We start from the raw sequence: 12,288 nt of genomic DNA on the forward strand, positions 1-12,288 counted from the left end.
CTTGTGCCTTATTGGTTTGGACAAAAACTCTTTTTAATATGAAAAATATTCCTTCTATCGTGTGCCGTTGCCTTTAGTTAGAGCACGGTTTAAATCAGCCGTAAGGCTCAATAGTCAGGCTCGCTCATGTTGGTCCTCAATCTGCACTTGCATTTGTTTTGATAGAGGAATGCAACACCTAGTTCAACCACTGGGTGTCAAACTTACATACTGCACCTTTAATGCCTTTGCGATCAAAAAATGTCAATGGGGCAGTAAATCAATGGGGAAATAAATTTGGCTAGAGTGTATTGTTGAGTTTTTGAAAAATTCCAAAGATTTTTCTCAAAATGTATGTCGAAATAAGATTTGTCACCAAAAATCATTCCATTTGCTGAAACACAGAGGAAGTTGTGGCCAAATTAAGCCATAAAATCTCCCCAGAGTGGATGAAAACAGCACACAAGTTAATAAGTGTTTTCAAAACTACCATCTCATGCCCTTTCTCATTTTTTCAGGAGGAACTAGCTTTCACTGTATGCCTACAAGTCCAGTTCGGCTCCCTGGATGATCTGGTCCAGTGGAACATGCATGTAAACATCGGCAAACCCCTCACCGCCAAACTGGACCTGAACCGTCCCACCAGGAAGAACAGCTGTCAGGTGACATGCCACATGCCACACAGCCCATCCACCAGCCCGAGCCACAGTCCCGGGTCTGACCGCCGCTTCCACAACCAGGACCCCTGCTGCCCCCAGCCGTACGCAAACCCCTACCTCAACGTCTGTGAGCATCTGCATGGAGCTCAAGCAGGATACAGAGATTTTCAGCTAAACACAGATCATGCTTATCAATACATGCCATTATCACCACTAATGAACCCACCCAGCATTCCCATCGAGACCACCGATGACATTGATGACATGCAGAACGAGTTCATCAATAGTTTGCATCTTTATAAACATCCGTGAGTGTGAGTGTTGACCCTTTTCACAAGACTGTTATGACGCGTTTAACGGTCATCATAGTCTTAAATCCTTAATAATTTGATTTTCAAAAAGCATATGTACATTTATGGGTGGCATGGTGGTGCAGTGGTTAGCACTGTCGCTTCACAGCAAGAAGGTTGCTGGTTTGAGTCCTGGCTGGGTCAGTTGGTGTTTCTGTGTGGAGTTTGCATGTTCTCCCCGTGTTGATGTGGGTTTCCTCTGGGTGCTCCGGTTTCCCCCACAATCCAAACACATGAACTAAAGGTAAATTGGCTGTAGTGTGTGAATAAGTGTGTATGGGTGTTTTCCAGTACTGGGTTGTGGCTGGAAGGGCATCCGCTGCATAAAACATGTGCTGAAATATAGGGTTGGGCGATTAATCGAAAAGTAATCAAAATTGTCATTTAGTACCTAAAATCTAATTGCACAGGACATTTGGGCGCGACTGGAATACGCCCCCTTGTGGCAGTCGCACAGAATTTTCTGTTTTATTTTGGTGTCTGAAATAAAGGAGTGCAAAAGCAAGAGCCTTTATTCTCCGTGCGTTCACCATGATTGATTGAATAAATGAGTGAATACTAGAAACTCATAGACTGCTAAAAATTTTGGAGGGAATGTGTAGACAACATTTTTAAAAAAAAGAATCATTTTTATTACTCATTTATGAATAGAAAAGTTTTTTTTTATTATTATTTATTTATTTATTTTTTTACTTTTTTCTGATTAAAAAAATCTACTATTTCTCATCTCACGCGCACGGACCTGCTTGGACAACACTGGAATACATCACATCCGGTCGGCCGGTCGCATACAGTCTAGTCGCAAGAGTTCAAATATTTTAACGTATCCACAACTCAAATCGGATCCAAATTTTCTGCTTGATTGGAACTTAACGCAGCTCCAGGACTACTCTCTCTTGCAAAATGAATGACTTCCGATATGTTGCTTGCGTCTGCAGTGGAAAGGCGGCTTTAGAATCATGCTAGTTCATGCTAGAATCCTGCTAACATCAGTTGTTGCTAGATCGGATACGTTTGCGGTCGGAGGTTAACGAGACTAATTTGCATTATTTATAAAATTTCCGATTTATTGTATTTTATTAATGTCAACCACGAACCCTAAACCCACCCGTCACAGTAAGGTAGAAACAGTAGTTGTACCGAGTATTATTTATGTTATCTATTAAATTACCCAATAAATTGTATTTTTTAAAGCCTACCCCCACCCCACCCTAAACCCAACTGTAAAAATACTGTACTGTAAAACACTGTAAAAATATTAATTATTGTTATACAGTGTCATTAAAAAATGCTGCTACATTAATATGCATATCGCACTTCCGGCCGGCCGCGTATCCGATCTAGACTTTACCGGTTCATTCATGCTAGAATCATGCAATTATCAACCAAATACACAGGGATCCATGTTGAAGCTTTTTACTGTTTTGCTTCAGTAAAGTTTTTGTATAGTTTTTCTGTATCTATTTATTCATTTTTTTTTGCAATCACCGTTCCCACACCAGTTACATTGTTGACTGCAGGAATCTTCTTTCTTCATTCTTTCAGTCAACTTGATACTTTTTCAAACTCAAAACAGGCTTTCTCAAGCCACCATGAAGTTTCTTCTCAAACTTTAACATCTAGTTTTAAATTCAAGTAATGCACTCTTTATTCAAAAAATCTCTCACTTGTAATATGTGAGCATGTTTACTGTACAAAACTTATCATTGAACAATGAGGGCAAAATAAATAAATAAAATATTCATTCATTAATCATAATCAAGATTTTAGGCCAAATCGCCCAGCCCTACTGTAATAGTTTTCGGTTCATTTTCGCTGTGGCGAATGGATAAATAAGGGACTAAGCTGTAGGAAAATTAAAGAATGAATGTACATTTATAAGCATTCACCTATGTATTATATCATCTTAGCATTAGATTACAAAAAATACGAATTGCAACTTATGCGAGGCGTTTCTAATGCAGTGGATATGGCAGCAGGACAGTAAATTTGATGTTGTTCTCTCTTCTGGCTGCCGCTATCAGTCTCTCACTATTTTTTCATTTCAAGAGTTCACTCTTAGCTATCGCTTGATACTCGTTGCAGGTTTGGCATGCTGTCCTGTGGGAGTGAACCCTGAGCTTGGAGATACTTGAGCCCAGGGCTCAAATATAGAAGGGGGTGATGGGGTAAATGGGGGGGGTTCTTCAAAAACGAAGATACCGGAAGTAAAACAAGCCAAGCTATTTATTAAAGGTTAGGATTCACCTGATTGGTTTAACAATGATTGCGATGCGGGACCAGCCGCTATCAATCATAGCACGTAATCTTCGAAATTAGTTTATAAAACTCCTCTTTTCTTAAAGTCTTGATATGACCATCGTGGAGTTTTTCTTTTATTATTTCAGGAAATAGGATCGTGAAAAACTTGTTTGTTGTACTCTCCCAGGCGATGCGGTGGCACAGTGGGTAGCACGTTCGCCTCACAGCAATAAGGTCGCTACTTCGAGCCTCGGCTGTGTCAGTTGGCATTTCTGTGTGGAGTTTGCATATTCTCCTCGTGTTCGCGTCGGTTTCCTCCAGGTGCTCCAGTTCCCCAACAGTCCAAAGATGTGCTATAGGTGAATTGGGTATGCTAAAAAAATTGACCGTAGTGTATAAGTGTGTGTGTATGGATGTTTCCCAGTGATGGGTTGCAGCTGGAAGGGCATCCGCTGTGTAAAACATATGCTGGATAAGTTGGTGGTTCATTCCGCTGTGGCGATCTCAGATTAATAAAAGGGCTAAAGCAGGTCGCACACCAGAAGCACAGCTCAGTGGCGCGCCACGTAGCACCACGCAGCGCCATACATTTTAGAATTCTAAACATAGGTTTCTATCAGGGTACACACACCGGCGCCGCAAGTCGGCGGCTGTCCGCAGCGCCCAGCCATGACTCAGGACACTGTTCGTTTTTCTGCCACACCACAGAGCGCCATCTGAATAGTTCCATTTAAAATAGCATGCGAATGTGCGCATCTGGTGTGCGATACCTTCAACTGTCATGTGCGCGCCGTGTCGCGTCGCCGAGCGGCCCTTCCGGTGTGCGACCTGCTTAAGCTGAAAAGAAAATGAATGAATGTATGTACTCTCCCATTCACTGCGCTCTTAAGTTTACCCAACGAGGATGACTACCACTACTGAGAAACCCGAAAATATGAAAAGAGTCTTCGTATACAAGCGAACGCCACCAGACTTTCGCTCTCATTCACTTCCATTAATTTTTAGATATTAAAAACAGCTCGTTATGCTGCTTGATGTTGAAACTGACATATTCTTATTATATTATTCTACTTTTTATGGATAGTCATGAACACGCTTGTTTGTAGAGCAAGCCGTTTTCAGCTGATTATTATTCCTGATATTATTATTATTAGTCATTTCTTCCATAGGTAACTGAATCGGTTCTAAAACAATCGCAGAATGCGAGCGCACTTCAGCATTGAAGAATAAGGTCAATACTGAGGATTAAACCTGTGGTTACATTAGACTTAAATTTTTTTATTTTTTTTGGAGTTTTCTAAGGCGTCTATTTTAAAAACGCAGTTGTGATTTACCTAACTCTAACTCCAAAACCAGTATTATTCTGCTCAGCTATATTTTTGTCAAAAATACACACATGCTAAATAATAGATGGTCATTTTGTGTGTAAATGTATGTTTCTGAACAACTTTTGAACATAATTTCTAGCAAGATCTTTGTATTGCAGTAATTAAATTCTCTGTTTTGATCAGTTTTGTGAGGTGACATGGACTTGTCACGACATACTGGTAGTTTTAGGGCATTTTACAATGATATAATCTTGCAAAATCTACCTGGTTCGGCTTTAATGAGACACTGTGGCTTGGTAGCTATTGTATATCTTCTATGTGTACATATCTTCGTCTCTCCAGGGTTGCCAAGTCTGCAATTTTACCAGTCGCACTTGTATGCAAGTCATGTAACGTATACAGTGATGTAGAATATGTATTTTACAAATGGGTGGTGGCATGTTTTGAGTTTTGATATTATTAATTGGGCTATTGTTTGACGTATGAGACATTAATATGCAGATTTTATACAGAAATGCTGTTAGACCCACTGCCGTCAGATATAAGGTATCTATTCATAAACCAATGCAATATTTTTGAATTAGTGTTTAACTGTAGCAGTGTAAAGGAAAGATATGTTAAGATATGTCAATTCTTAAAAATATTTTAGCATAAAGTGAATACTGTTTTATATTACGGCTGTATTTAATGATGTTAAGTTGTAATTTTTTTGTGTTTAAAATGCCATCATATATTATCATCTCATGTAGATTTTAAATGGAGATTTAGAAAAAATAAACTTTATTTTGAAATAAAAAGTGCATAAATCATGTCATGATATTCTTTCAGCATTCACATATAAGATTGTTATTAGTCTTACATAGTAATTTTCCATTGGAAAGTTAAAATTCAAAACAATAAAAGAGCCAAAAACAAATAAAAAACAAACACGACTTCATTTCAAATGATCTAAAATAAATGCTGGGTGTTTCAACACATTTTTTGTTTAAAAACATCATTTTTTTTCTCCATTTTGCCCTTCTGTCCACTAAGACGACATTTTTAGGAAATAAAACATATTTTCTTGAAAATGCTTTCCAAAGTGGATCAATTTGAAAATGCCGTTTTAGAAAAAATAAACTTTATTTTAAAACAAAAAGTGCGTAAATCATATGTCATGGTAATCTTCTAGCATTTACATCCAGGATTGGTTATTAGTCTTGCATAGAAATTTTCCATAAGAATTCAAAACAATAAAATAACCAAAAACAACAAAAACAGAGGAACCAAATAAAAAACAAACACTTAAAAGCATCTTACATCTGTGCGCATTTGAAAGCGTTTTATGAAAGTCATTTTAGTGTGGATGATGGGAAAAAAACTGAAAACAATAGTGTGGATAGTTTTAGATGAAGACAGCATTTTCAAATGTATCCAGATTAGTGTAGACGAAGGCTGCGTCCAAGATCGCATACTTCCATACTATATAGCAGGGTTGTCACAATACTGTAATTCGGTACCAATCGATACTGAAATTTTAAAAACATCCATTTCCAGCTAACATTTCTAACATGTATAACAAATGATGTTTCACATCTGTGATTCGCCAGTGGATCACTTATATGTCAGCTTATAGACAAACCAGCTGATCGACGTGACTTTAAAAAGCTCCAGTGTCCCTGTATCTGTGTTTACACTCAGTAAACAGATGTGAGTTCGGTGAACTGATGACCTTCACGGCCAATCACAGACATTTCTGTTGAGCATGTGAACACAATGGCAAATCAGCGCTGTTTAAGAACACGATCAACATTAACATCACTCAAATCTTAGCGGGAAATGGATGTTTTTAAAATTCCAGTATTGATTGGTATCGAATTCCAGTATCGTGACAACCCTACTACATAGTACGCTAAAAACAGTATGCAAGCCGAGTAGCATGTCTGAATTCGTGGAATTCGAAAAACAGTATGCGAGAAGTGCCTGAATGAGCTACTACTTCCGGCGAGATTCTGAAATGCGCTTCTGATGGACGCTACGCTATCCCATGATGCATTGTGAGAGAATTCATCAATGGGAGTGAAGCGACGCAACTGATGCGGGTAGGTCACGTGATCATGACAAAATGGCGGATGTAGTACATCCGAGTTCCATTCATACTGTATAGAACAAAGGTGTCAAAGCCAGTTCCTGGAGGGCCACAGCTCTTCACAGTTTAGTTTCAACCCTGATTAAACACACCTGATCCAACTAATTGAGTGCTTTGGGCTTGGTTGATACCTACGGATAGGTGTGTTGAAGCAGGGCTGGAGCTAAACTCTGCAATAGACTTTGACACCCCTGGTATAGAACGTACTTTTCTAATGACTAATAACTGCAAATGCAGTACCTACTGAGTAGTAGGTGATTTCGGACGCAGTTGTAGTTTATCCATATTTGACCCAATATGGTAGTTGCTTGTTTTGTTTTTATTCCCAATGTTTTGTGTCCTTGTCCAAACTTTGAACATCTCAGGACGCTTTCTGTCAATGGAGGATGAGAGAGCTCCAGGATTTCATCTAAACTATCTTCATTTGAGTTCTGAAGATGAACGAAGGTCTCGGGGGATTGGAATGACATGAGGGCGAGTAATTAACAACAGAATTAACATTTTTGTTCAAATTAACCCCTTGAAACTGCTTACATATAGTAAATGAATACTCTGAGCTGTTCTGCGAGTCACATGATTGTGCATTTCTCCTCAGCCTTGGACTTCATCTCCACCAGCGTGGCCTGGGCCTTTTCTTTCAGCTGGCCCACGTCCATGTTCTGCAGGTTCTGCATCTGGGCCATGATGGAGGGATTCTCCTCCTCCTGCGGCGCCTCTCCGTCCACCATCTTCACCATCTCTTCTGGCACGTCAATATCATCTCCGGCCTGCTGGAGCATAATCTCGTCCTGCTCACTCTTGGAGAAACAAACAAACAAACCGCTTTTAGATATATACAGTTGAAGTCAGCATTATAAACCCTGTGTCATATTAAATAATTTATTCTGCATGAATTCTTAGTTGAAACCCTGGCTGAGCTGGTAAAGCTCATCACCGCGGGTGGTTAAGCTACGGACAGCACTATTTCAGTCTACTATTTTATGACTTAATCTCCTGCCACGATTTGCAGTGGACAGACAGTTTAATGATGCTATTCATGTGCACAGTCAGTCAGGGACACACACTTTGAGGGATTTCTTCATCCGGCTCACCTTCGGGAGCCGATATTTCTCTCTTAAACAAGTCCTCAGACAAGCCCTTTCTGCCTTCTTTGTAGCAAATTCGGCGTCTCTCTCCATTCTGCAATACAGAAACATGATGTCTTTTTTATATAATGAAAAAAGGTCATGACCAGCTTATATTGAAGTCAGTCTGCCAAAACGACAGGTTGTGGAATGTGGCACTTTATTATGTAATAATATGTGTAAACTCTGCCTCTACAAAAGAAGGTCAGTGTCTTTTATGGCTCGTTTTCACTGTACAGCAAAGTATAATTTAGTATACTGAATAGGCTTTTCTTACCACTGCCAATATTACTGGTGGAGTGAGCTGCATGTTGATGTACTTTTAAAAAAGGAAAACAAGACAGGGCCAGCCTGTTGTTAACAAAATGAAGACCCACCCTAAATGACTGATAGAACCACCCTTATGGACTAATAGCCACACCCTATATAACTGATAGACCTGCCCTAAATGAGTGATAGTCCTGCCTCAAAGGACTGATAGCACCGCCCTAATGGATTGATAGCCCCACCTTAAAGGGCTGATGGCCATGCCCTAATGGATGATAGACTCGCCTCAGTGGACTGATGGCGTTGCCCCAATGGATTGATAGTCCCGCCTGAAAGGACTGATAGCCATTCCCTAAATGACTGATAGCTCTTCCCTAATGGATTGATAGTCCCGCCTTAAAGGACTGATAGCCATGCCCTAAATGACTGATAGCTCCTCCCTAATGGATTGATAGTCCCGCCTTAAAGGACTGATTGCCACGCCCTAATGGATTAATAGTCCCGCCCTAAAGGACTGATTGCCACGCCCTAAATGACTGATAGCTCCTCCCTAATGGATTGATACTCCCGCCTTAAAGGACTGACAGCCACGCCCTAAATGACTGATAGCTCCTCCCTAATGGATTGATACTCCCACCTTAAAGGACTGATAGCCACGCCCTAAATGACTGATAGCTCCTCCCTAATGGATTGATACTCCCGCCTTAAAAGACTGATAGCCACGCCCTAAATGACTGATAGCTCCTCCCTAATGGATTGATACTCCAGCCTTAAAGGACTGATAGCCACGCCCTAAATGACTGATAGCTTCTCTTTTATGGATTGATAGTCCCGCCTTAAAGGACTGATAGCCACGCCCTAAATGACTGATAACTTCTCTTTTATGGATTGATAGTCCCGCCTTAAAGGACTGATAGCCACGCCCTAGTAGATTGATAGTTCTGTCTTAAAGGACTGATAGCCACGCCCTAAATGACTGATAGCTTCTTTTTTATGGATTGATAGTCCCGCCTTAAAGGACTGATAGCCACGCCCTAGTAGATTGATAGTTCTGTCTTAAAGGACTGATAGCCACGCCCTAAATGACTGATAGCTTCTCTTTTATGGATTGATAGTCCCGCCTTAAAGGACTGATAGCCACGCCCTAGTAGATTGATAGTTCTGTCTTAAAGGACTGATAGCCACGCCCTAAATGACTGATAGCTTCTCTTTATGGATTGATAGTCCCGCCTTAAAGGACTTACAGCCACGCCCTAGTAGATTGATAGTTCTGTCTTAAATGACTGATAGTCCCACCCTAAATGACTTGATAGCTCCCCCTAATGAATTGATAGTCCTGCCCTAAATGACTGATAGCCCTGCGCTAAATGATGATAGCTCTGCCCTAATTATTGAGAATCCCACCCTAAATGACTGATAGATTGGGATTGGTAGTCCCTCCTAAAGGACTGATAGCCCTTAAATGACAGATAGCTCCGCCCCATTGGATTGATAATCCCACCCTAAATGATTTACGGCCAGGCCTTAAAGGCATTCCATGTAAACAGAAGCAAAGCTAAGTTGTTTAAAGGGGGGAGGTTATGGTATTTGGTTAAAGATTATGAGGGAAAATTAGTTTTTACAAAATAATGAAGTGCACAGATACACCATTTATAACAAACACTATACATATGAAAAATAAGAAGAGTATGTTTTGATTTCATGTCCACTTTAAATATAGAAAATTTTACAAATGCAAAACCAAGTAAATCCAAGAGTAAATCTGCCACAAAACTAATTCACATGGTGTGTTGTGAGAAGAGCTCAAGCAAATAGCAAATGAAACTATGATATTTCTGATGTAATATAGTAGGAGTTCCTCAGAGAACAACAAAAAAAGATCATGGCCCCTTCACATGTGTTTGTTGCCTGCTATTGCTGATTATAGCATTATGATATAAAGTTTTTACAAGAGCTGTATACACTTACTTTTCCTCCACCATCTGCTTCTGGTACTCCTCATACTCCTCTCTGGACATCCCATCATGAGACATTTTTGATTAGCTGTTCCTGTTTCTTCAGCCAGCGGGTCACAATGAATGTGAAGCCGTGATCTTTGTAAGAGAAAGATACACTACTCCTTTCCTTTTTTTTCTCCCTGAATCAAGCCTTATTCTGGCTTCAGGATTGGTCAGTGAGAGTAAATCCACTGAGAGGCTTTTCTGAGCGACGGCTCTGCATGTAGAGGACAGGTTGCATCACCAAGAACATCCTGACAGTGACCTGGGCCAAAAAAAGAGGAACAGCGTTCAGCCAAACTCAGCTCTGTGTCCACTGTCTGAAAACAGATTTATTAATCAGGTACACCGTTGTTAAAGCATTACCCATGCAGTGTAGGGTGAAAATATTGGTCAACTGTTTATTCTTTTAGTCTTTTTTATGCCTTTGAAATAATTAATGATTGGTAAATAATAATGACAGCAATAAAAAATATTAATAAACTTATATTGCATTAATTACATATAATAATAATAATAATAATAATAATAATAATAAATAATTAAGTTGTCTCTACAATCATAATAAAAAATGTATTAATATGAAACATTTTTCCTTTATTACTTAAAAATATTGTTGTTATTTCATTGATAATTAATAATAATTAATATAACTTTATTATAAGTTAACTTTATTATATTATTATAATAATAATTATTATTGTTATTACTATTTTGACTATTTCTCCTCAGAAAGCACCTTTACCTTGCTCAGAAACAACGATGTGAAAATTTATCAGGCAATAATTAAGAAAAATAATGTATATATTTATATTAATAATAACAATGTCATTAATAATATACAAATAATAATAATGAATGATTGGTAAATAATACCATTCATAACAAAAACCAAAAAATAACCATAATAACAACTGCATCCATTGTATTAGATAATAATACAATTATTATTAATTACAGTTGACTCTGCAACCATAATTTAAAAACACACTACCATGCAAAAATGTTTTTTAATCCTAAAAATATTATTATGTTAATAATTATTATTAGTTTATAATTATAATAACTTTTAATTCAATATTATTATTATTTCTCTTTTTAAAATATTACGTAAATTCATCATATTTAAAAATAATACCCTTACAAGACATTGTGTACTATAAATTCTGAAAGTTTGGTTACAATCTTCCAAAAATAAACAGTAAGGCAAGGCAAGGCAAGTTTATTTATACAGCACATTTCATACACAGTGGCAATTCAAAGTGCTTTACATAAACAGGAATAAAAGAAACAAGAATAAGAGAAATAAAAACAAATAATAAAAATGGTAAAAAAAAATGTAAATAAAATAAATAAGAATAAAAGCAGATAAAATGTGTTATAAAAGAATTAAAAAGAAGAGAAAAACAGTAGGCTATATTATTTTAGCATGGAAGCAGCCAGGATAAACATTTAAAACAGCTCTGTGTTCGTCTGACAGAAAAAGGCATATACAGTGATGTCTTGAGGGTGAGTAAATTATGGGGTCATTTTTATTTTTGAACTGTTGCTTTAATATAATCAATCAACTGGGGTTGTATGGTGATAATAAATATCAGTTAAAGCAACACCATCTCTTATTTTACAATACACCTAAAGTTAAACAGTTGAGTTTTACCATCTATTTAGCCAATCTCCAAGTCCAGCAGGATTACTTTAAGTTTAATTTAGCTTAGCATAGATCATTGAATCAGATTAGACCATTAGCATCTCTCTCAAAAAAAATAACCAGAGTTTTAATTATTCATTTATTCGCCACAGCGGAATCGCCACAGCGGAATGAACCGCCAACAATTTTAGCATAAGTTTTACGCAGCAGATGCCCTTTCAGCTGCAACCCAGTACTGGGAAAAAAAGTTTTGATTATTAATTTTCCTGTTTAAAGCTCGACTCTTACATTTGTGTACCAAGACTGACAGAAAATTAAAGGTTGTTATTTTTTTAGGCCGATATGACAAGGAACTATACTTTCATTCTAGGATAACAATCAAGGAACTCTGCTGCTGTACCACGGCTGTTGCTGGTGCAATGATATTACTCAGTGCTGTTACCTAAATGTGGAATATTTTCATGCGATGCGTAATATTATTGTACCTGCTTTGAGCATTTTTACTTGCAAATTGTACCTGGAAGGGCATCCGCTGTGTAAAACATATGCTGAAATACTTGGTAGTTC

General features: G+C 38.1%; 2 protein-coding genes across 4 annotated transcripts in view; one reads left to right on the plus strand and one right to left on the minus strand.

The window, feature by feature from the left end:
* Window positions 1-5,393, plus strand: part of malt1 (MALT paracaspase 1) — a 34,790-nt gene extending 29,397 nt beyond the window's left edge. For all 3 annotated transcript variants that reach the window (XM_056458759.1, XM_056458760.1, XM_056458761.1), the window contains one exon: window positions 498-5,393. In XM_056458759.1, the coding sequence (XP_056314734.1) occupies window positions 498-950 (453 nt within the window). In that variant the 3' untranslated portion in view covers window positions 951-5,393. The remainder of the gene's footprint in view (window positions 1-497) is intronic.
* Window positions 5,394-7,254: 1,861 nt separating this feature from the next.
* Window positions 7,255-10,109, minus strand: cplx4b (complexin 4b). The gene is made up of 3 exons (XM_056457169.1): window positions 10,045-10,109; window positions 7,777-7,864; window positions 7,255-7,482 (listed from the first exon to the last, which is right to left on the minus strand). Exons 1-3 carry the CDS (start codon window positions 10,107-10,109, stop codon window positions 7,255-7,257), a joined length of 381 nt encoding a protein of 126 aa, XP_056313144.1.
* Window positions 10,110-12,288: the final 2,179 nt, after the last annotated feature.

Source organism: Danio aesculapii, chromosome 5, assembly GCF_903798145.1.
Source record: "Danio aesculapii chromosome 5, fDanAes4.1, whole genome shotgun sequence".
Lineage (NCBI taxonomy): Eukaryota > Metazoa > Chordata > Actinopteri > Cypriniformes > Danionidae > Danio > Danio aesculapii.

Excerpts from the sequence above, each read along its gene's own strand:
- cplx4b (XM_056457169.1), bottom strand. The coding sequence starts at position 10,109 with ATGTCTCATGATGGGATGTCCAGAGAGGAGTATGAGGAGTACCAGAAG. Across the intron at positions 7,865-10,044 it reads AAGCAGATGGTGGAGGAAAA|AATGGAGAGAGACGCCGAAT; the intron begins GTAAGTGTATAC and ends TCTGTATTGCAG. Across the intron at positions 7,483-7,776 it reads AGAAATATCGGCTCCCGAAG|AGTGAGCAGGACGAGATTAT; the intron begins GTGAGCCGGATG and ends TGTTTCTCCAAG.